The 24,817-nt window shown below is 46.3% G+C and overlaps 1 protein-coding gene across 5 annotated transcripts in view; it reads right to left on the bottom strand.

Annotated features, from left to right (window-relative positions):
* The window catches only part of DPP6 (dipeptidyl peptidase like 6), a 1,054,804-nt gene that overhangs the window by 306,487 nt on the left and 723,500 nt on the right, over window positions 1-24,817 (bottom strand). Inside the window, exon 6 of one of the 5 annotated variants that reach the window (XM_032753184.2) lies at window positions 15,099-16,203. The exons of 3 other annotated variants lie outside the window; for them this stretch is intronic. In XM_032753184.2, the coding sequence (XP_032609075.1) occupies window positions 15,769-16,203 (435 nt within the window). In that variant the 3' untranslated portion in view covers window positions 15,099-15,768. Of the gene's footprint in view, window positions 1-15,098; window positions 16,686-24,817 lie in introns of those variants that run through there. One more of the 5 variants, XM_032753186.2, reaches the window with a different exon arrangement.

Genomic DNA, 24,817 nt, shown 5'->3' with positions numbered 1-24,817 from the left:
ATTTCCAAAGATTAGTTGGGCATTTTTTGACTTTGCAGATATGGAAACATCATAGTTTTATTCTTTTATGTCTGACTTCTATTTCTTAACATTATATTTATGAGAAAAGGAGAAAAAGTAAATAAGTAAATAAAAGAAGAACAGAGAGTCTAGAGCCTGGAATAATTTTTTTTTTTTTTGAGACAGAGTTTCACTCTTGTCACCCAGGCTGGAGTCCAGTGGCACAATCTTGGCTCACTGCAACCTCCACCTCCTGGTTTCAAGCGACTCTCCTGCCTCAGCCTCCCGAGTAGCTAGGATTATTACCTCGGCTAATTTTTGTTGTATTTTTAGTAGAGATGGGGTTTCACCACATTGGCCAGGCTGGTCTCGAACTCCTGACCTCAGGTAATCTGCCCACCTCGGCCTCCCAAAGTGCTGGGATTACAGGCATGAGCCCCAGCCAGCCTGGAATGATTAAAATGGCCAAATATCCATGTAAGAGTAGACCCTGAAGGAAAAACAAGAGAGGATGGGACAGAAGAAACACATGAAGAAATCATGGCTGAATGGAAGACTACCAAAAACAGATGTGCAAAGTTCACAAACCCCAAACAAATTACATACAAAGAGAATGACATCTATGCACATTGTATTCAAACTGCTGAAAATCAAAGATAAAGATAAAATCTTGAATGAGTCAAGAGAGAAAAGAAACATACACAAAGGAAAAAAAGATGAGAATGGTAGTAGAGTTCCCCTCAGAAACTAAGCTAGCCAGAAGACAAGGAATGATATAGTTAAGTACTGAAAGAAAAATAATGTCCACCTGAAATTCTTTATGCAGCAAAAAAACTTTAAAAAATGAAAGCGAAATAATTCTTCAGATAAACAAAAGTTGAGAGAATTCATTGCCAGTAGACCAGCATTACAATGTTAAATAAATTCTTCAGACAGAAAGAAAATAAAGCCAGAGGAAAGTCGTTTCTATAAAAAAGAATTAAGATGGGAAGCAGAGGCTGCAGTGAGCAGAGATTGCACCATTGCACTCCAGGCTGGGTGACAGAGTAAGACCCTGTCTCAAAAAAAAAAAAAAAAAAAGAAAGAAAAAAAAGGATTAAGAATTAAGAAATAGGCCAGGTGTGCTGGCTCATGCTTCTAATCCCAACACTTTGGGAGGCCGAGGCAGGCAGACCTCCTGAGGTCAGGAGTTCGAGACCAGCCTGGCCAACATGGTGAAACCCTGTCTCTACAAAAACGCAAAAAAAAAAATTAGCCAGGCACGATGGTGGGTGCCTATAATCCCAGCTACTCGAGAAATGGGAGGCTGAGGCGGGAGACTCACTTGAACCCGGGAGGCAGAGGTTGCAGTGAGACAAGATCATGCCCTAGTCTGGGCAACAGAGTGAGACTCCATCTCAAAACAAAACAAAACAAAAACGAAAAAAAAACAAGAATTAAGAAACAGATAAATATAAAGCTGTTTTTTTTTCTTAAAGATAGTTGATTTTCTAAACTACAAATAATAACAATGTATTATGGGATTTAAACATATGTAGAAATGAAATGAACAACAAAATATCAGAAATGATGGTATGGTGAAATGATGGAAGAATACTGCTGTAGCCTTTTACACGATATACCAAAACTGGTCCATCATTCAAAGATAAACTGTGATAACTTAAAGATGTCCATTGTAAACATAGATCAACCATTAAAAAGTAAAACAGCTTGTTAATCCAATAGTGAAAATAAATTGGAATAATAAGAAACTCAAGTAGCCAAAAGAGGACAGAAAAAATTGAACCAAAAATCAGAAGAGAAGTATAAAGAAACAAATACTACTTTTATTGGCAAGAACCACAATTCCTTTTGCACCAACCTAATAGCAAATGGTAGATTTCAATTAAATCATGCTGACAATTACATCAAATGTAACATTTAAAATAGGAGTCAGCACATATTTTCCATAAAGAGACATATAATAAATGCTTTTGGTTTTTCAAGCCATACGGTCTGTGTTGCAACTACTTTGGAAGTACAAAAACAGCCTTGGACAATACCTAACAAACGCTCGTGGATGTTTTCCAGTAAATCTTTGTTTACAAAAATAGGCACTAAGCTAAATGAGGCTCAGGGGGCCATAATTTGCTAATCTGTTCTCTAAATATTCTTTTTAAAAGACAGAGATTGTCACACTGAAAGAAAAAAAAGCAAGACCTAACTACACGTTATTTATAAGAAACATATTTTAAATGTAAACATATGAAAAGGTTAGAAGTAAAAGGATGGAAAAAGTTCTACCAGGCAAATACGAATCAAAAGAAAGCTGCAATGGCTTATTATCAAACAAATGGACTGAAAAACACAGAATATTAACAGAGACAAAGGAATACTACCAGGGACATTCCATAACGATGAAAAGGTCAATTCCATGATAAGACAAGAAAATCCTAAATGTATATGTCTTACTGTGAAAGCTTCAATATTTACTAAGAAAACTTGACAGATTTGAAAAGAGAACTAGACAAATCTCCAAATATAATGAGAGATTTCAATACTTCTTACTCAGTAATTGACAGCAAAAGTAATTAAATAGAAGACTGGAACAAAAATATCAACTAATTTGACCTAATTGACATACTTTACAACAGGTCACCCAAGTGCATCAGAATACACACCTTCAAGACCCTGGACGCATTCAACAAGACAGATCACACTTGTTAAATTTGAGCGTTCTGGATGTGAGTGGTTTTTTGTTTTTGTTTTTGTTTTTTGAGATGGAGTTTCACTCTTGTTGCCCAGGCTGGAGTCCAATGGCTCACCGCAACCTCTGCCTCCAGGGTTCAAGCGATTCTCCTGCCTCAGCCTCCCAAGTAGCTGGGATTACAGGCATGCACCACCATGCCTGGCAAATTTTGTATATTTAGTAGAGACGGGGTTTCTCCATATTGATCAGGCTGGTCTCAAACTCCCGACCTCAGGTGATCCACCCGCCTCAGCCTCCCAAAGTGCTGGGATTGCAGGTGTGAGCCACTGTGCCTGGCCACAAGTGGTTTTAAGTAATGCCATCTGTACTTTTCTGTACACTTGAAATAGTTCATGATTAAACCATGACAACAAACCAAATATGCCATTACTTTAAAAGAAGTACAAGCTTTGAAAATTAGTAGATCTGAGTTTCCAACTTGGCTTCCCAAATTCCCAGCTGAGTGACCCTGGACATTTCATCATATTTCCTTTAGCCTTGGTTTCATCATCTATAAAATGGTGTAAGAGTTACCACAATAGGTTTCTTGTGAAGATTAAAGGAGATACTGTACAGAAAGTTTTTGACATGGTGCCTGGTACCTATTAATCACTCAAAAGTGCTAGTTATTATTATTTTATAAAATTGTCTTTGGGACAGGATAAGAGATTACATAAAAAGGCCAGGCATGGTGGCTCACGCCTGTATTCCCAGCTCTTTCAGAGGCCAAGGCAGGTGGATTACCTGAGGTCAGGAGTTTGAGACCAGCCTGGCCAACATGGTGAAACCCCGTGTCTACGAAAAATACAAAAAATTAGCCGGGCATGGTGGCAAGTGCCTGTAATTCCAGCTACTCAGGAGACTGAGTCAGAACAATCGCTTGAACCCGGGAGGCAGAGGTTGCAGTGAGCTGAGATTGTGCTACTGTACTCCAGCCTGGTCAACAGAGTGAGACTCCATCTCAGAAAAGAAAAAAAGAAGTTACATAAAAGGAATAATGACACCATAAACTTTACATTTCCCGAAAGAGCTAGGAAATTGGAGTAAGCCAGGAGCAGGAGGATAGCTTTATTTGGGACTGGAGCCATCCATGAGAAAGTTGTATGAAGAAAAGGATAGACCTTACGGAGAAGAGCAGAATTGAAGTGCCACAGCAGAGAGGAAAGTTTGCGAAAACATGAGGGACTGAAGGGAACATTTTGGAGCCCAGATTCAGTCACTTTACTCGGTGCGTGTGTGCCTACCATGAAAGGAAGGAGTGGGGTCAGCTTGGAAGGGACATAGATGAAGCTGGAAACCATCATTCTGAGCAAACTATCGCAAGGACAGAAAACCAAACACCGCATGTTCTCACTCATAGGTGGGAATTGAACAATGAGAACACTTGGACATGGTGGGGGGAACATCACACACTGGGGTCTGTCGTGGGGTGGGGGGAGTGGGGAGGGATAGCATTAGGAGATACACCTAATGTTAAATGACGAAGTTAATGGGTGCAGCACACAAACATGGCACATGTATACATATGGAACAAACCTGCATGTTATGTACATGTACCCTAGAACTTAAAGAATAACAATAATAATAATGAAAAGAAGACCACTTGAGTAGAGAGAACTGGCTGAGAAAGAAAAAAGTTCTTGCTTTACCCACAAATTTTCACCTCGTCATCTGAGCCACATTTTCTCCATATAAAAAGTGAGGATAAAATCTTCTACCCTGTCCACTTAATGCGGTGGTTTTGTGAAATAAAAGAGGTAAACAGCATGAGAGAACTCGATAACTTTAAAATGGAATGGCAGTCCTTAGACCTATGTGGGGCCATCTGTCCCCATCGTGGGGCCTTTGTTTTCCCTGGATTTTACGCTACAGAGAGGGGAGACTGCTGAGTTCTCTACCAAGGCATCAATATGCTCTTTTGTTGACTTTGGTTGTATTTATTTGCAAGTATGCATTGCTCTATAAAGATGCTGGCAGAAAACTCACACCACGCACATTCCCAAAATGTATCACCCTTAGAAGAAGGTGCAGTTATCACCCAGCTCTGCCACCGGGAGAGCTGAAACCCACTGCTGCAGGGTCTCTCCTAAAGGCCAACAGCAAGCTCTCCCCAGGGCATCTATACCATTTGGCCCCTTTAACCCAAGGTCCATGGGAACACTAACCATCAGCATTAAAGGTGGTGGTTTCAAGGAAAAGTCCCTAAGGATGAACATACTATAAATAATACTTTATAAAACTAACAATGACATAAAGCACCATGAGAAACAAAACAAAACAACAAACCTATAAACCTCTCTGAGCCTCCTTGCACACTTAAAGATGCCTATGGGTTGTACTAGCCTGTTCTCAGCTACAGTGCAGCAGCGCTGAGTTCCAGAACATAAACTAGGAGGCACTGCATATCGTCTGTTGTTAGGTTCCTTGAATTACAGAGAGGTATTTGGCAAGACTTTTACTGGAATTGTGTTTGATTGTTTCCAGGAGATAACTGCAGCCTTTTGTCTAACAGGCGTGCTGTCATCTATTTATAAGGTTGTTAATTTCATGCACCAGTGTTTTGTTCTTGGAATCAGTGACACCAACAAACTCGGGATGGCAGCTGGAAACTGAGCAATGATCTGGGAGCTCGCATTTCACCACATTTGGTATCTACACAATGGCCAAGGGCTCTCTGCAACAAATAACATTACCCGGAAAAAATGTTGGCTCGGCATAGTTTACATCTAAAGTTCAATGTTAGACTGTCTCAATCAGTAATCATCTTTTTTACCTTCCAAAATGGTTTTTCCTTTATGAAATGATGACTTGGCCATGTTTCTTGGTATGAAAATCAGGACTGGAAATTTAAGTGTACATGTGAAATGCAAGCAGTTTCATATATTAATACTGGCCTGTAATTTGGTCCTGATTTTGGTAAATAAACATCTCATTGTTTTAATAGAAGTCTGTACAGAAGACAATTACCAAATTTTCTCTTTTTTTTTTCTTAACTGTTTTCTAGGTGTTGAATTGTGTCTCCTAGAAGAGACATGTTGGAGTTGTTACCCTCAGGACCTTAGAAAGGGACTTTATTTGGAGGTGGAGTCTTTGCAGAGGTGATCAAGTTAAAATGAGGTCATTAAAAAAGATCCTTATCCAAATAACTGGTGTCGGTGTAAACAGGGAAAATGTGGACACAGAAACAGACATGCACACAAGGAGAGCACCATGTGAAGATGAAGGCAGAGGCTGGGGATGCATTGATGCACCTGGGAACACCAAAGATTGCTAGAAAACCACCAGATGCAGGAAGGAGGCCTAGAGCCAGCACTCCCTCACAGCCTCAGCAGGAGGCCACCCTGCAGACACCTCGATCTCTGACTTCTGGCCTCCAGAACCATGAGACAATACATTTTCACTGTTCAAGCCACCCAGTCTGTAGCACTGTTATGACAGCCCTAGCAAAATAATATGCTACTCAATTTTTTTTTTTTTAATGGAGTCTCACTATGTCGCGTGGGCTGGAGTGCAGTGGCATGATCTTGGCTCGCTGTAACCTCTGCCTCCCGGGTTCAAGCAATTCTCCTGCCTCAGCCTCCTGAGTAGCTGGGACTACAGGCTCCTGCCACCATGCCTGGCTAATTTTTTGTATATATTTTTTTGTTTTTTAGTAGAGACAGGGTTTCACTGTGTTAGTCAGGATGGTCTCCATCTCCTGACCCTGTGATCTGCCCGCCTCGGCCTCCCAAAGTGCTGGGATTACAGGCATGAGCCACCGTGCCCAGCCATGCTACTCAAATTCTAACTCATTAGGCATCGAACCAGGAGATACCAGCCCACAATTATGCTTCCATTGCCCTACTGGCCCCCACCGTCTCTCTCTCTCTCCCCTCTGTCTCCTCTGTCTTCTCTCCTTCTCTGTCTCCCCACCCTCTCTCTCTCTGTCTTCTCTCCCTCTGTCTCTCTCTCCCTGTCTTCTCTCTCTCTCTTTCTCTCTCTATTGCTCTCTCTCTCCTTCTCACTGTACTCAAATCACACCAGCTTTCAGTGCCTGAAAAAGGTCCAATTTTCCTGCCCGGAGGTTTTTTTGTAGTTCTTCCCTCTGCCTCAAAATACTAAGAAGTCCTCGGCTGCTTCTTCTGGACTTCTAGAATTTAATGATACTGAGACAGTTTATTATATAACCACCTGAGTGACATCAGCCAATTATTAGTTAATAACTTTGAGAATACTTTATACTTTTCTTTCTACCTCATATTTTAAAATTTCCTAAAATAAAACAAATGGACCAATACAATAATTCCTTTCAGAAGTCGGAAGAAATGGATTTTATCTCAAATAGAGCAGGGTGCTATTATTTTCCCAAAGGTGTTCAGATTCGCCTCATTTGTCAAGCTAAGATTCAGACTGGCATTTAAGGGCTCATTATTCTTATAAAGCTGCACATTCTTCAGTGTTGATGCCATTTCTTCAGTGCTCCTCTTCTCTGGTAATTCCATTCCCATCTCCAGATACCCGAGTCCTCCCTCCTTCGTAAACTGCAAGGTACTCTGAGGCCTCCTGCTTTGAGGACCTGCTCCGTGTCAACTTTTTTTTTGGAAGTTTCTGCCACAAAACTCCATCTTTCTCTTGCTATCCATTGTCTTAACACCGTAATATACAGAGGACATAAAGACTTGTGGAAATCCTTTCATGTTTTCTCAAAATTGTGCTCGAATGTCTTTTCAATGTCCATACAATGTCTACACGCCGCTCGTGTTCCCGTGTCAGCTGGAATGTGAATTCCTGGCACGTGAGAGTCACCCCTCTCCTTCTCCATCCCTCAGAGCCCCCAACTCCACACTCATCCAGCAGGAGACAGTCACTGCATTTTTCAATGAAAGCATGAAGGAAAAAATAGGGCAGCTTTACTTCAATAGTTTTTGTAATTTGGGTCAAATGCCCTTTTCTTTTGCATGACTGAAATGAATACCTAATCCTGGAAAAAGTTAAGTACTGCGCTGTTCTAAAAGTGAGATAAGGGTTTTTATGTACAAAGAAAAATGCGCCAAAGTGCAAATCCTACTGGATGTCAGAACCTGTGAGGCATAACTTTTTTTTTTTTTTTTTTTTTTGAGATGGCGTCTCACTCTGTCGCCCAAGCAGGAGTGTAGTGGCACATCTTGGCTCACTGCAACCTCTGCCTCCTGGGTTCAAGCGATTCTCCTGCCTCAGCCTCCTGAGTAGCTGGGATTATAGGTGCCTGCCACCATGCCTGGCTAATTTTTTTGTATTTTTCATAGAAACAAGGTTTCACCACGTTGGCCAGGCTGGTCTCGAACTCCTGACCTTGTGATCTGCCCGCCTCAGCCTCCTAAAGTACTGGGATTACAGGCGTGAGCCACTGCACCCAGCCATGCTACTCAAATTCTAACTCATCAGGCATCCTGTTAAAGAACAGTGAGGCACGGCCTCCTTTGCAAATAAAGACCATTCTTGCCTCTGCCCGCCTTACTTTTCCCTCTGCTGAATGAACCAAGAAGGCAAGGGCTTTTCTACTTGGCAAATGAGTGGAATTGTTATTTCCCACCTCCTCGACAATGGTATGTGAAATGCCTCCTCATAGAGAGTTTTTAACTCAGCTCACAGTGGAGAAAGGAAACCTGGAGCCAGCATCAGTGTGATGAGTCACATTGATGCAAATCTTACCCAGTTTATAATCCTAGGCTGGGCGGTCTTTCATCCATGGTCTAACTCACTGGCTTGAGAGATGGCAAAACAGAAGCCCAAGGGTTCATAACCTTCTCAAGGTCAGAGTAGAAGGCAGCAAGGCAGGAACACAGGCACACATTTCCCTGGCATTGAGCTCAGGACTCTTTCTCTAAAGCACAGTTGGGTTTGGGAGTCCCAGAAAGGAAGCATAAGGGGAAGAAAGGGTAAGGCTGAGTGCAGAAAAGGAGGAAGCTGGCAGGAGACAAGGGCAGGAAGATGGCAATGGAGAAGGGGAAGACGGAGAGGACGTGTCAGGCAGGAAAGGAAAGCAAAGCAGCCAATGTGAGCACAGACACAGGAGCTCAGCAGCCCTCATCCACATGAGCTTTAGTAACACTCCGCATGGCAGGGCAGTTTTAAAATCCATCACCACTGAATGAAAATCTTAACACCAATGTCAAAAAAAAAATCAATGATACAATTGGGGTTTAAAAAACCCACAAAGTCCATCAAAATACAAATGCCCTTATACATACACCCTGGCCCCTGGCCTGGATCTGGGAGCCAGGTCAGAACAATCTGCCGGGCATTGTGTCTCTGTTCACACTGCCTCTCTAGAGACAGGGAAGTCCTGACATCCAGGCAGGGTCTGGGTCTGGTTTAGGTCAGATCTAGAATTCTGCTTGAAAGCCACAGAGCCATTTCATCCAACTGCATTAGTCCAAAACTTGTCCTTGATCGTTTACTGTAAGTTCAACGTTGTGGTAGGTGGTGTGTGCCAAGGGCGGAGGGGAAGCAAGATAAGGCATTGTGTTCCTTTAGGATACTTAAAGGTGGGAATCAGGTATGTATATTAAGAAGTTAAAAAAAAAAACACAAGAGTGGATATGATTAGATGGCAAAGAATCAGAGAGGCAAGGAACAGCCTAGGAATTCAATAACCCAAATGGTATCTTGCTGTAGATAACCTGGAGTGAGAAGGACAATTATTGCTATCTAAGGGGAATTTAACTAATTTCCTTTTATTCATCATTGATTCATTCATTGTTTATTTAGCTTGCACAATGGGGCAAGAAACTGAGGATACAGTAATGAATAAGACATATTCCCTACCTTCAAGGAGCTTGAATCTAGCAAGGAATATAGACCCCTAAACACCTACACCCATGAGCTGTTGTGCAGTTTTGGAAATAGCATTAATACGTGGGCAAAATTAGAATGGTCGACTTCTGGTGGTGTGTTTTTACAACGTGAAAGTTTCCATCCATAATCCACTTAGCTGCCCTTTCTAATAGTGCAAGATTAGAAGATCCTCCATGAAGATCATCCAGACCAGAGAACCCATAAGAATGACCGGACTCCTAGAGTGATCCTTTAAAGAACAACCTAAATCAATTCCTTGGAAGGTCGCGATTTCTAAAATCACTCCCCAGGTGCCTGAATATATGGCACATTTTCTTCGAGAGCTCCTCATGGTTCTTCTGCCTATGTGTAGGCCGCTTTCAGAGCACAGATTACTCATATCATATAATTAGGATGTTATTAACTATTAAATTGCTCTCAAAAGCTTTATGGTGACAATCTATAACTGCAATACATGATCTAGCTGTGAAAATGCCATCCAGTTCACTAGCTTGATCATTTGTGAGTATGACTTGGGTCTCTGATTGAACAGCAGGAGGTTTACTCTCTTTCTGTTTGAGCTCCCCCGAGTGCCTAGAACAGAGCCACGCATGTGGAAAGGGCTCAGGTTCTTGCAGCCAGGAGCTCCCCCTGCTCCACAGCTGGTGGAAGGACTGGGGCTCCAGGGTTGAAGCCCGTTCTTCTGAGTACGTGATGCATTTTTTTCATCCTATTTACATACACATTGGTGGCAACCAGGTCAAAGAGAGGATTTTTTCTTTTAATGTGCATGTCCTAAGATTCTGAATAAAGAGCTTGCCAGAGCTGATAATCAGTAGTCCAACATCTAAGTGAGACCAATTCATAATTGGAACAGCACAATGTGAGAGTGCAATCTAACTCTTAAGGTAAAATCCCATCTGTTTGGTTTTTCAAAGATTCGTAGAAAAGAAAGTCAGCTCTCTGTGATCCTAGGAAGGCAGCTTTCCTGCTCTCAGAATTATTAACCATGCAAAATGCATGATTATTCAGTCAAGATGTGTGGTGTTCTGCCTTCCTCCTGCCAAGGAAATCAGAATCTAGCTGGACCGGAGCTCTTAATCCCCCGTTCTCACAGAGTGCGGGAAACTGCATTTATGCCTGATATAAATACGGTCATTGGTAGGGCAATGCTGATGAATGTGATGAACACCCGTCAGGTGCCCTCACAGGGCATCCTACCCTGCCGTGATGATATTACACAATTAACATGGGGCCTGGGAAGCTGATGGCCTGTGCTCCTTCCCATCTCAGCTCCATTCCAGCCTCCTGCTTGCCCCGTGACAGCTCTGGCCTCAGCATGGGTGGTGCCTGCGAGGATTACCAGGTGTTTCTGCTCTTTCTTCAACAGCCTTCAGCCAGCCTGCCAAATGGGGTGTTAGCTGTGTTCCCCCTCCTCTGTTGCTCAGTTTGCAAGGCTGTATTGAGGGTGGTTTGGTAACAGAGGAAGCAAGATCCGCTGGGGAAAAGTGGCTGTGAGCCTGCCCGTGTGTGCAGTTTTCCCAGATGACATGTCCAAACATCACTCCGTTTGCTCATCCTGGACATCATGCACTGTAGCCATGCTGGCCTGCTCCCTGTCCCTCCACCCTGAGACCCCTCCTCGGATCACAGGACCTTGTCCTGCATCTGCTGGGCCACTGCTTCCATGCTGTCCCTGCCGTCCTCCCCCAGACACTCCCTTTTGCTCCCTGTCCTTTACCTTACGTCACTTTCCTGTAGAGCACGTGTCCTGCCTGACACATGATAAACACATCTATTTATGTGCGGTCTTTCCAGCAGGATGTAAGATCCACGAGCGCAGGGGCTTCCCCGGCTCTGTCCACCACAGTATTCCCTGTGCCTGCGAGGGCGCCTGGTGCATGTTCAGGGCTGAGTAAGTCAGCACTGGATAAATGGATGCGTCCTGGCAGGAGGGAATCAAAAGGCTGACATTTCATGTGTTCATGGCATTCGTTTGGTAATATGTTTTAAATGCATCTTCTTCTTCTTCTTCTTCCATTTCCTTCTCTCCCTGAGTCAAGATAAGCAGTGTCTTAAGCCAGAAAAGACATGTGGACCAGTCAAGCCTTATCTGGCCCACACCTGCTGGCTAGTTGGGGCACCGATGATGGCGCTGTTGATCCAGAGGTGGGATAACAGCAGATCCTGTCATCAGATCTCAAAGTCCATCTGTAGCTGGGACTGAGGGGCCACCGGAGCTGGGTGCCTGCAAGAGCAAAGGGAGCCTGGCCCCTGCCCATCCCCACTAGATTCCTGTCTTCCTATATAGGTGGCACCACTGCAGTAGCCGCCCTTGTTCTACCATCTCACCAGGCCCTTGTCTGTACCAGCGGAGAGCACAGGCCCTAGAGGCATGGCACCCATGTCCTCATCCTTTTCCCTTCAGACGCTCTGTGACCCTGAACACAGAGGCACAGTCTAGCATTCCTTGAATCTCAAATTCTATTCGCAGGCTCATGCCTTTTGGAACCTGTCCATGGCAGGACGGCCTTTTCCCCTAAAGAAACCCAGCCAGGGCCTGCAGCTGGTGATGCATTTGGCAGCTGTGGTCTCCTCTGCTGGATCAGGGCCTGAGGCTGTTTATATTTAGACAGTGGAAATGCTGCTGAAACAGCATAGCTCTTAATCTTGATAGTTTCACTCCCAGCGTGCAGCTGGGCGGGACCCATGGATCTGAGGAGCTGCACACTCCCTGTTCCTGTCTCCTTCCACACTCTAATTATCTCACTCTCTTCCCAAAGAGAAGCCACTGAGAAATAATGACAGTAAGTCCTCCTCGGATCATGATCATTATCACTACCATAATTATCCCTGGCATCAGCACGGTAATTAGCAGGTTTTCATCATCGTCCTTGTTACTGCTGTTTTCTTCTTCATCGTCCTCATCCTCCTCATGACCACCAGCACCGTCGCAACTCTCATCCTCACCATCAGTTACCATCATTAGGGCTAGACCCATGATTTGACTCCGTCTTAAATCTCTAGCAAGAGCTCATTTCCAGTACCAAAAGCCTGCCATTTAAGAACTCACCATGGGCATATGTCGTGGGTGAATTAAAGAATCAGAGGGGGAAACGTGTGGCTGTCCTTCCAGTTTCTAGTCACTGGGTTCTCCTCCCTCTTCTCCAATGGCCCTTGTGGCCTCGTCTTTGCACCACCGGTCTATAACCTCAATGCCAACAACAAATGCCAAGATGCTTAAAGGAAGGCACGACTCATCACAGGTTGATTTTGCTCCCTAGTCTAAGCTTGCTTCCCTCACTACTGTATCCCAGCACAGTGCCATGTCCACACTTCTTGGTTCACCACGCCCATCACTGTCGTCCAGTGGGTGACACTGACTGTGGCCATCTCATTCCTTGTCGAGGCCATCATTATGGGCTGAGATACAGTGGATAGTCAATAATCACTCGCAGAATATATTTTTTGGTTTGAGTAAAAAATAGTATCAGCTGGGCGTGGTGGCTCACGCTTGTAATTTCAGCACTTTGGGAGGCCAAGGTGGGCGGATCACCTGAGGTCGGGAGTTCGAGACCAGCGTGACCAACATGGAGAAACCCCGTCTCTACTAAACAGACAAAATTAGCCCGGTGTGGTGGCACATGCCTGTAATCCCAGCTACTCGGGAGGCTGAGGCAGGAGAATCGTTTGAACCCGGGAGGTGGAGGTTGCGGTGAGCCAAGATCGAGCCATTGCACTCCAGCCTGGGCAACAAGAGCTAAACTCCATATCAAACAACACCAACAAAAAAATAGTATCTACCTTATTAGTAAACAAACGCATATTTTTTAAGCTTAGCTCTTCTACTTCAAATGCAAACATAACACGGACCATACCCACTGCTGAGAACGCATTAAATGTTACAATACTGAGAGGTTCTAAAAAGATACCAGAAATTATGTGTAAGGCTGTAGGAGATGTAACAGCATAAAAAAAAAATAAGTTTCAGAAGACCAGGTTGTAATTTTTGAATAATAGAAAATAGATTTCGATTTACAGGTTGATTTCGCATCAACTCTACCCCAAGGTGCTTTCTTGGAATTGGAATGGCTAGAGATGCTCCCCTGAGCCATTCTGCCAAACAAGTGACCATCCCTGCTATCACTGCAGGGTCGTCTGCCTTGCTTTGTACATCTTCTCGTAATAAGCCAGTGGCACCTGAGAGCAAATCGGTTTGTGTTTTTCCCAACTGGGAAACAGGTGGGGATGTGGTTATTGAAGAAAACACAACCTTGCTTGGTCCTATCCTCTGCATCCCCTCTTCTCACCCACAGTCATAAAACCAGAAACCTCAGCTTATAAAGAAGACAAGAGGATTCGCTAGGATGAGGTTTATGTGAAGAATTAAAATCACGTATTCATTCACTAATTTACTCAGTCGATTACTTCCATCATTACTTCAGATATCTAAGGAGGTGAATGAAGGGTGACCATGCTGTTACGAAGTCTGGAGACGGAAAGGAGTCTGGAGGCATGATCTGAAACTCTTGTTCAGCTGGGCCAAAGAAGGCTCAAGATGTGGATAGGAGAGCTGTCTGCAAATATCTGAAGGTCGTTAAGTATTCAGCATTGCTTTAGAACTGTACTGCCCAATAGGGTAGTCACTAGCTACATATGGCCTATGTAATTTTAAGTTGATTACAATGAAAGAAAACTACATATTGAGTTCCTCTGTCAGACCAGCCACATTCCCCGTGCTCAAGAGCCACGCGTGGGTAGTGCTACCATCTTGGCCAGCGCAGCTGTGACCATTTCCATCATTGCAGAAAGCGCAGCGGACACAGCGACATAAAAGGTGGAATGAGATTCAGCAGATGGGAAGTTTTAAAAAGTAGACTTAAATTAGCTGATGAAGAACTTTGCAAAAGCCAGAACTGCCCAGCCTGGGCAGAAAGTAAGTGGTCTACAAGGATGAATTCTGTGTCACCAGGACAAAATCACGAGAGCAAGGAACACTTCCTCCTGAGATGGAGTGATAGATGGTGACTAGGTACATGTCAATATCCCTTCAATCCCTGCATTTTTTCAAACAAAATTCTCTGTTACTGTGAACCAAAGATTATATTGAAATCAGCACATGAGAAAGCATACATTCATGCTGAGAAAGGTTGAGGAGGGCAGTGTTAGGAGGCACCTGCTCAAATGGTATTGAATTAGTATGCCTCACAAGCATACTTGTGAAGGGTGTGATCGGGTTTCCAAATGATATTTCTAACAGGAATAGAAGCTGTAAGTACACCCACTCAGCTACACCTCTCAATGAAATCACAAGATAAAAATTAAGCAAATGCAGCCAACAAACCTAGGAACAAATACTCAGGTGATGGCTCAGGAAAAGATGGGGGTAAATTAATTCACATGGGCACAGTTTTTAGCATCCAGATTCTGTTTTTCCACTGATCAACGGCCTTGAAAGAATAGTCTAATCTATCACAGTTTAATAAGCCTCCTGCTCATTAATAGAGAAAATGTTTATCTACCAAGCTAGCAGGTAACTGCACATCAGAATTCACAGGACAATAAGGGTGATTACTAGCTTCAGACACATGGAGAAAGACCACAAGATTATTTTAAAATTACAATGAAATTTTGATTTAATTAATAAAACCTTTTTTTAGAAATACATAAATTATTAATTCAGTGAGGCCCATGGGTATTTGGTTTCCAGGGAGAATCTACCTCTTTTATTTAGCTGAACATTTTTAAAACTTCCTGAGACTGAGGTAGACAGTTAAGTATAACCTGTTGGAGGAAGTCCTAGAATAAATCATAAGCTAACAAAAAAGGCAAGAAAAGTCTCAGTAATGAGGAATCCAGGATAAGAATTACTTGTCACTGTCTGAGCCAGGAAAATAATGTAATTGGAGGCTCCTGGAGACCTCAAGTGTATATGATATTCTGAAGAAGACACAGCCGGCCAACATCACATTGTCACTCAGAGGAATCATGAGGGAATCCAGGAGAGCCAGTCTCCTTCCCATGATTATCAGTTAAGAATTCACGAGGGTCCATTGCTGCGTCTCTGAGAACAGGCCATCTGAACCAGTGGAGGGTCCCTCCCTCCCTCCTCTGGGACACTCTGCGGGCACCCAGTGACCAGGGACAGGATGGGGAAGGCAGTATTTCTTGGGCCTGATGACAGCATGTCTCTCCCCACCAGTGTTGAAGGAATGAGCCCATGCTGGCAGCAGAGGCTGCAAGGCTCACTCGGTGGCTCTCTGGCCCGAAATCTGCCTGTAGCTGCTGTGCATTATTACCGGGGTGAGCAGATGCGATGCCTCACACCTGCCACACTCGTATGACAATGGACAGTGCTGCCTGAGGGCTACAGGTGCATGGCTGCGAAGCCCGGTGCCACTGGCAGTCCTGCCTCCTGGGACTCTCCTGCAATCCTCCAGCCAGTGTCTCCATGGAATATCTGAAACAGATCCCCCTTGTACATGGCAAGCTGGCAATGTTGTGCTGTATCCATCGACTGCCGAGATATAGTCACGCAGGCAGTGAAGAGGAAGATACATGGTGATATAATGAAGAAAACAGCCCTGGTGACAAGCTGGGCTACAGGCTTGACTTACTGCTAATGAGTCACATGATTTTGAATGAGGCAACGTCAACTTCCTGGACTTCACCTTCTTCGTCTGTGAAGTGGGAGATGGGCAGAATCATTTTAGAAAGGTCGATTCCATTTCTATGGTCCTAGGATGCTATTTTGGGGCATGGGAAGTTGGGGATCGAGAACAAAAATCAATAGGCAATATGCACATTGGGTCTTCAAGCAGAGGTATAATATTTTGCATTAAGCTGTGTCTTGCCCAGAACCATGCTTAGCTGCAGGCTGTGAGGGATGCACAGGAGGGAAGGACAGGTGGGAAGTGGCAGCATTAGTCCCGGCAAGAGGAGAGAAGAGTCCAGATCAAGGCAAAGGCAATGGGAATGGCAGGGGGAGCAAAAAGGTTCTAAGTCTCCAGGCAGATCATCCAATTTAGCTCAAGTCAGGATGAAAGCAGCCACCCACGGCGTTGGTCAGACAAAATGAGTGAGCTGATAACCTTTGACCTCTGGTCAGAGTCCACCTAAGTGCAGCAGGACTGAGTGCAGAGCTGACATGTGCTCACTGACCCTGCAGGGATTAATGGCGAAGCTTTGATAATAAATACAACAAGAAGCACCTCTCCGCTTGTCAGCCTCAAGATCCTCAACTCTCTTGCACGTCCTTTAGTGAAGGAAGAAAGCCGATGACTTAGCAAGAATTGATGAAATGATTTCCCATTTTTCCCTCGCTTGTTTCTATGGAATTCGTTTGTTCTTTCATTTATCCAACAAATATTTGCTGATCATTTATGATCTTCCATGTGCAAAGAGAAGGAGCAGTTCCTGCTCGTGAGGGGCTCACAGCTCCGCGATAAGGGACACGGCCCTGTAAGCAGTGATTGTGTTTGATGCCTGGGGTATCTAGGGAAGTGCTCACTCAGACTGAAGTTAAATTTCTGGATGGAAGAGATCACCAACTGGACAAGGTACAGAAGGAGATCCAGGTGGAGGAAACAGCACGAGCAAAGCCACTCAGGACTCATTTAGTGGCAAGTAAGGGGAAACCCGATGGGCAGCCGCTTAGACAAATCGGGCTAATTCTTCTGGCTTAGCAAATCCAGAGAACAGGGATGGAAGGCAACACATGGATGGTGCCATCAGCGGCTGGGCTCTGTGTCCCGCCCCGACAGCCTGGGCAGCACAGCTTCATGAAGGCAAGGACAGTGGGGAAGAGAAGGGCCAACTCTGTGTCCCTCTTGCAAGAGAGCCAAAGACTCCCACAGGCCCTCCAGCAAATTTCTCCCTCCATCTATGGGGCCAAAACCATAACCTGTGGCTCCTGTAACCATGAGACTGGACAAGCATGTTTAGTGAGCATTAAGGGCAGGTGATGGGAGCTGAGGGGGGCAGGTAGGAAATGGCCATCCTGGGAAAGCTCTTCTGTCTCAAGGCAATAAGTTCAACAGAACAATTTTTTTCAAGGTCAAACAATCCTCCTGCCTCAGCCTCCTAAAGTGCTGGGATTATGGGCATGAACCACTGTGCCTGGTCTCAATAAGGCACCTCACCTGGTCACCTGGCATCGGCCTGTACTCTGGAACCACTCAGCTCCCTCCAAGATGGTGGCACCAAGGGTCAACCCCAGACACTTCAGCCCTACCTTGGCCTGCCTGCTTGCCCCTCCACTGCACATACTGTCTGCTCCAGGTGAATCACCTATCCTCCCTCTCCCGCCCTCATGGTGCCATCCCACCTCCAGCCTGCACTTAGGGGGTTCTTTCATCTGGAGTGCCTTCCCCTGCCTTCCTCTCCTTTCTCCCATGCTCATGACTGACATTTTCACTTTCAAGCCCCCAGTGCCCTGCCTCCAGCTTCCTGTAGGCTCCCGCCCCAAAGCCCCCTCCTTCAGAGTTACAATCGGCTCTGAGTATTGTGGGATCCGTATCCACAAATTCAACCAACCAAGGATCAAAAAGATTCGGGAAGAAAAGGATGGATGCATCTGTACTGAACATGTACAGATTTTTCTTGTCATTATTTCCTAAGCAATACAGCAGAACAACTCTTTACATAGCATTTACATTGTATTTGGTACTACAAGTAACCTAGAGGTGATTTCAAGTACATGGAAGGATGTGTGTAGGTTATAGGGAAATACTACACTATTTTACCTAAGGCGCTTGAGCATCTGTGGAGTTTGGTACCCACGGGGGTTCTGGTAACCACTCCCCAGGGGTGCTGAGGGACAACCGCAGTGCTCACAGGCTTTAGGCCAGGACACCACTCACTCAGCCTGTCTTTCCTGATCCTCGGGAGTCATTCTTCTCCGTCTCATCAGACTTTCTAAGGGTGGGCACTTTGATCCTGTACAGAGGGGATGCGGTAACGAAAGTCTGTTGGGTTTTTGACATTGAGGGTAAGAGCACAGTAAGCACATCTTCCGTAGTCTATCCTAGTATTACATATTTCACCAAAACAGCAAAATCGTTCTTAGAGCAAAATTACCCTAAAGACTATGCAGGCATTAAAATGCCGTAGAGGCCGAACGTCTTCTCCACTTTGAAGCTAGTCTTTGTATGCTGCTTGATGCCATTTTTATGACCTTCTAGAAAAGGCTAAACTACAGAGACTGAAGACAGGTCTGTGGCTGCCAGGGGCTAGGGGTGGAGGGAGGGCTTGCCCTGAAGGAAGCAGAGCGGGAGGAATTTTTTGGGGTGATGGGGCTGTTCCGTATCCCAATTTGTGGTGATGGTTACACAACTCTATCCAGGTCTTAAAGCTCATAGAATTGCACAACAGAAAGTAGCTCTACATATTTTTAAAAAGAAAAAGTTAAATTGTATATGTTATATAAAGATATGCATATATATGTTATATAAAGATAAATTGAAATCACGAAGACATTTAAGAGAGGCCGATGAATAGCACGGGATCGTCCACTAGAGGCAGGCTTTGTGCATGCTTTCTGAGCTGAGTAATCATAGCGACCGGCTGCAAAGCAGGTTTAAATATTTATAACATTAAAGGCCTCCTTAGTATGAAAGTCTCTGGAAAATATTTCAACAGAACAGACCTCTTCCATGCACAGCTTAACAGAAGTGCATTTAAGAAGGGAAAATCCTGGAAGCTGCAGCTGCTCATTGCCAGGATGGGCGTCCTGAGCGACGTGGCAAACACTCTTTTCACATAAACACTCACAGCCTAGGAGTGGCCTTGAAACCACATGGGGGTGGGGGACGGTCCCTTTTGCAATGGGTCGGATATTTCCCGAGGCTCTATTGTGGATCAGCCATGTCCCAGGCCACCTGCAAGCATCTCAAAGTCCCTTGGAGTGGGGGGACTCATAGGCAGGAAACTGGAAAACCGTCGACAGTGCCGTGGGCCCCGCGGGTATGCACGGGGATGGGAGGGAGCCCGCTCCTGTGGAGTCCAAGGCCGGCTGCTGAAGAGGCTGGAAGGGCACGGGAGAACTGTGAGGCAGTGGAGGAGGCAGGTGCTCCCAGCAGAGGGAACAGCACCTGCAAAGGCCCAGAGGTGAGAGGGAAGGAGGAGGTGGGACAGCAAGGGGGAGGGGAAGAGGTGCACATTGGGAACGAGTTACCTGATTGGCACTGAGAAAGGTCACCCTGAAGGCAGCGTGGCCAGCGCAGATTGAAGACGTGTGGGGCGGGGAGGCTGAGGCAAAGAGGCCCTGGAGGCAGATGTGGTTTTTTAGATAGCAGCTAAGGTGGGCTGAACTGGGCAGTGGTGATGGGGAGGTGGAAGGGACATATCCCAAAGGCAGGGGGATGGCGATGCTGCCTGCGCCAGGCAGACACAAGGCCTCTAGCCAGGGTCCTGGTGAGGAGGGGACAATGGCGTTTTTCCTAAAGTGCTGATGTCGCAGGCAGGACGTGGGGCCAATGTGGGATGAAGTGGATGAGATCAGTCGCACACACTGTGTCTGAGGGCCCTCGGCGCTCCCCGGAGACAGCAGCACACAGGTCTGACACCCGAGTCAGAGGTCTGGAACAGAGATGTGATGCGGGAGCCTCGTTGTCGAGGTTAATGTGTCTCAGCAGCGTACCCACGAGTCATATGCAGATCTCCTCCACGCGAGGCTTCTGATTGATCAGGGTGTGGGCTGGGTCCCGAGTCAGCGTTTCTAACGGGCTTCCTGGGGAGGCTGCAGCCGCCACTCAGTGTATCGCGTTTTGGGAGGCAGCAGCCGATGCAGTAGTTGCCGTGGTAGGTTAAGTTGCCCAGGGAGAGTGAAGAGAAGATGACCTTGGGTGGGACTGGGATATCCAATCAAGCCTGCGCACCTGGGGACCTCCTAACTGGCCAGGAGGCAGCCAGAGGGCAGCCAGGGCCTGCGGACCAAGGGCTGAGGAAGAGGGAGGGGTGAGCGGCCTCCAATTCTGCCACAGGAGGCCTGAGGAGATTGGCATATGGACCGAATGTTTGTGTCCACCCAAAATTACATAGGAGGTGAGCCCTCACCAGAAACCAACCTGCTGGCGCCTTAACCTTGGACTTCCAGCCTCCAGAACTGTGAGATACACACGTCTGTTGTTCAAGCTGCCCAGTCTGTGGTATTTTGCTATGGCAGCCCAGGCAGCCTAAAACAGGCACCAGTGAATTCCAGGGTGAGAAGACTGCTGGTAAGATGGGTGAGAGTTTTGCTGCATGGTGGGGGCCAAGTACAGTTGCCAGTGGGTTCAGGGGCAGCAGAGCCCCCATCAAGAGTAGGTGCTTGCAGAGAGGAATACCTGGAACCACAGCCCTCCATCCCTGGCACTGCAGAAACCATGCAATCTCCCGAAGCCCATCTCCTACTGTATAACACAGGGAAGACACTCATACCTTTCCCCGGGGGTATAACACGGGGAACACACTCATACCGTCCGCCAGGGGTATAATGCGGGGAAGACACTCATACCTTCCCCCAGGGGTATAACGTGGGGAAGACACTCATACCTTCCCCCGGGGGTATAACACGGGAAGACACTCATACCTTCCCCTGGGGGTATAACACGGGGAAGACACTCATACCTCCCCTGGGGGCATAACACGGGGAAGACACTCATACCTTCCCCCGGGGGCTGGGTAGCTCAGCACTGAGCACTCGTTCCACTCTGTGGGAGACACTCGGAAGAGTGAGTGGGGAGGGGACAGAGAGGAGAGTCCAGCTGCTTCTTTCTTTAGTCATTTGACTGTGAAGGGAAGAACCAGAGGAGGACATGGGTATGGGTTGAGAGAGAGGTAACTTTTTTGTCTTTGATTTGTTTTGCAGTGGGAGAGATCTGAGCAACCTGAAATGCGTATGGTCCAGTGGCAGCTGAGATGAGAAGGTGAAGTGACAGGAGCCAGGAGACCTTGACATCTGAAGCCCAGCTGAGAAGCTTAGGAAACAGGAGGAGGAGGAAGAGACCCTGTGGGAAGCTGGCAAGGTGGGGGGCCTCCTCCCTCCTCCGCCCACTCAGCTCGGCCGTCTCAGCTTCCCATTCAGTAGTTCCGCCGTCGACGGAGGAGAACCAAAGCAGCATTCTCCCCTCTTCTGGAAACCCGATGGGGCAGATAAATGGAGCCCATCACAAGATTCTTGGAAACTAACTTATTTCTGTCCCTGTATGTTCTTTGTTCACAGAAATGTTGTAAACAAATAATTATCCTCAGGACATGCATGTGGCTATAACCAGCACATTTCCTCATCTCCAAACACCCCTTCAGCTGATTTTCTGTTTCCAGGGTTTTGCCAGGATCACTACATCTGCACCGAATGAAACCTTTGATTCCCAAAGCAAGCACTCGGACTGTTTCCACCAGGATGAGGAATGCAGGTGGTGGCTGGTCCCTTTGGGAAGCAGCAGAATATGTCTTTAAATATGTATTTGCTCACAGTGAGCAGGGCACCGAGGGGGCAGCTGCCCTTGAGGAAAGGAGGCTGTGGTGGGCACCCTGGGTCTACTCACAGTTATGCCAAGGGTGGCCCAGGACAGGGGGCCTAAAGCTGCCTCTGGGTGATATGTGGGGATGCAGGGACAATAGTGCAAAATGCTGGTTTCTAACAGCAGGAGAAGGCGGGTGGAAGGAGAGCGGGGCCTTTTCGGTAACCTCGGGACATTCTGGAGACATGAGAAAGTCTGAAATGAGACACTGCTGATGGCCACATACAACACACAAGCCAATATTCCCACTCCAGGAGTGATTATTCTGCTGTCTCAGGCCAGAAGTCCCTGCACCTGCAGGGGACACTGTTGTTTTGTTCGCTGCATTAGACATGACTGCAGAGAAGATCTGCCTGTTTCAAAATGGCCTGAAAGGCTCCAGAAGCTCTTTGTTGTCAACTCAAGTTGGAGCTAATAAGCTGTCATCCCCCAGGTTCGATCATGTGGACAGGGTTGGGAATCACAGGGCACCCTAGCTCCCTGGGTCCTCCTTGCTTCTCCTCCTGTGAAACCCGTGTTCTCCTCCTTTCCCTGTTCTGAAGCTGCTGAGGTGCCAGGGCAGTCACAGGTGCATCAGGGTGTGTGGGAGGAAGCGGGGCAGGACCATGGCAGGCAGGGTTCCCTGGCCCTTCCGGGCTCTTTCCTCTTCTGTCCCTTCCTTCCTGTCCCCTCTGCCTCCTTTTCCCAACGCAAATCTCCTCTGCTAGTCCGTTCCATCTCTTCACGGCCCCTTCTCTCTCCACCTTCCCCAAGTGCACGATCAAACAGAACTACCCTCTGCCTTCTTAGCTCTCTCTCCCCCTACCCTCGCTTGTATCCGCGGCTCTTTATCATGCTCTTTTCTGCAGAGTCCCTTATTCCTGCTCTGCAATTCAGCGGACACAGGTTTCCGGTTCCTTTGCTTCCCTAAGCCCCTTCCCTGGCCAACCTGGGCTCTTATACACTTAAAAAACTTCCAAGAAATGAATGCAGGGCAAGCAGAAGAAACAGTTTGGGAGTGGAGGGAACAGAGGCTGTTTCTGAATTTGGATCTCAGGTCACGTTACGAAGGTGGCCACCATAGGCACTGGGAAGGCTTCTATCAGCAGAAGGGACCCGTGTTAAATTTTTATGTTGACTTTTCTCTCCTTTTTGCTGCTCCTTCTTCTGCCTTCTTTTGATACCTGAGAACTTTCAGCTCCTCTCTGATGCTCCCTGCTCTGTCCCCCGGAGGCACTTCCCACGGCTGCCTCTGTTCCTCTGCAGTGATCGCACCCAGAAGGTTCTCCCCATTCCTCTCTTCTTCAACCCGGCTCCTCCTCTCCTTCCAGGCTTTCTTCTCCATTGGCCTTCCTTGACTCAAGCCTCTTGTCATCTCACATCTTCGGACAACTACAACTCACACACATTTTTGGGGCCATGGGCCTCAGCTCATATTGAATGTCAGTTTCTAACCCTGACATCATCTGCACCACACAAAGACTCACAGCGCAGACTGATTCCCATGGACCTCTCAGGCTGTAACGGCAGCCCTGGAGGGAGGAAAACAGGCTGCAAGAAGCCATCATAGAGTGGGTGACGGGCAGTCTCAGGCCACATCTTTGTCTGTTGGAATTACTAACAAGTCAACAACGTGCCATTCATCATTCACAAAGACGTGGATGTATCACAAGAAAGGGAGTTGCACCCGAGTGCACTGCCTCAAGACTTTTCTTAAGAAAGAAAAATTTGTCAATGGTCAAAGTTAGGGAGGTAGGGAGGAAATATACTAAGAGCAATGAATGTGTGTGTGTTTTAATGTGTGTGTGTGTGTAAGGGGGAGGGAGAATATGTGTGCGTGTGTGTGTGTGTGTGTAAGGGGGAGAGAGAGGCAGATAATCACACATACCCACTTGATTTTGGAGTCTTACTAACTGTTATTCACCGCTACATCCTATCCCCTCCAACGCGCAGGAAACTCAGCCTGCCCAGAAACCAAGGGCACTGCTAATTTGGGAGACGTAGTGTCTGATAATGGGGCTCATTCCAGGCAAAGTGTTCTCTCTCTCTCTCTTTTGTGCTCTCTCTTTTAAAGATTTTGTTCCAGGGTGTGCACGGAGGTTAGCCTACTTTTCGCCAAGTATCCCTAAGGTCACATGGTTAACTTGCCCTCCTTACTGTGTCTCTGCCTGGCTCTTCTCCCATTGATGCATGTGGGGGAGTTCCCACAGTTCAGAAACCGTCCAGAGGGAATGACACGTAAATACCTGTGAGGACACGGGTACCTGCCAGTCCATCTCCCTGCTGGCCATCTGCCTCTGCTCCTCTCTGTCACTCCTGCACTTTGGGCCCCCCTATGGGGGGCAGCAGAGGACATGGCTGGCATTTGACTCATGACAACTTAGCCCTAACTCAAGGTGCAAGCTTGCCAATGGCAGGCCCTTACCTGGCTCTAAGAAAAACAATTAGTTCATTCAGGGCAGGGGGTAAGGTTAAAACTGATCATTGTAATATTTTGTAACTTAAAAAGTGGTTGATTTCACTAACTCTTATTTCAAAGAAATCATTTAATCAGAGCTAGATACCTACCAAATCTGCTCATGAATTTTCGTACTTGCATATTTCTTCATTCCAAGAGTAAGAAAACAAGATTTTTCTTTTTCTTTTCTTTTTTTTTTTAGACAGAGCTTCACTTGTTGCCCAGACTGTACTGCAATGGCATGATCTTGGCTCACTGCAACCTCCACTTCCCGGGTTCAAGCGATTCTCCTGTCTCAGCCTCCTGAGTAGCTGCGATTATAGGCGCCCACCACCATGCCTGACTAATTTCTGT

Source organism: Hylobates moloch, unplaced genomic scaffold (genome assembly GCF_009828535.3).
Source record: "Hylobates moloch isolate HMO894 unplaced genomic scaffold, HMol_V3 SCAFFOLD_1, whole genome shotgun sequence".
In the NCBI taxonomy this organism is placed as follows: domain Eukaryota; kingdom Metazoa; phylum Chordata; class Mammalia; order Primates; family Hylobatidae; genus Hylobates; species Hylobates moloch.
This window is presented reverse-complemented; position numbering and strand designations above follow the sequence as displayed.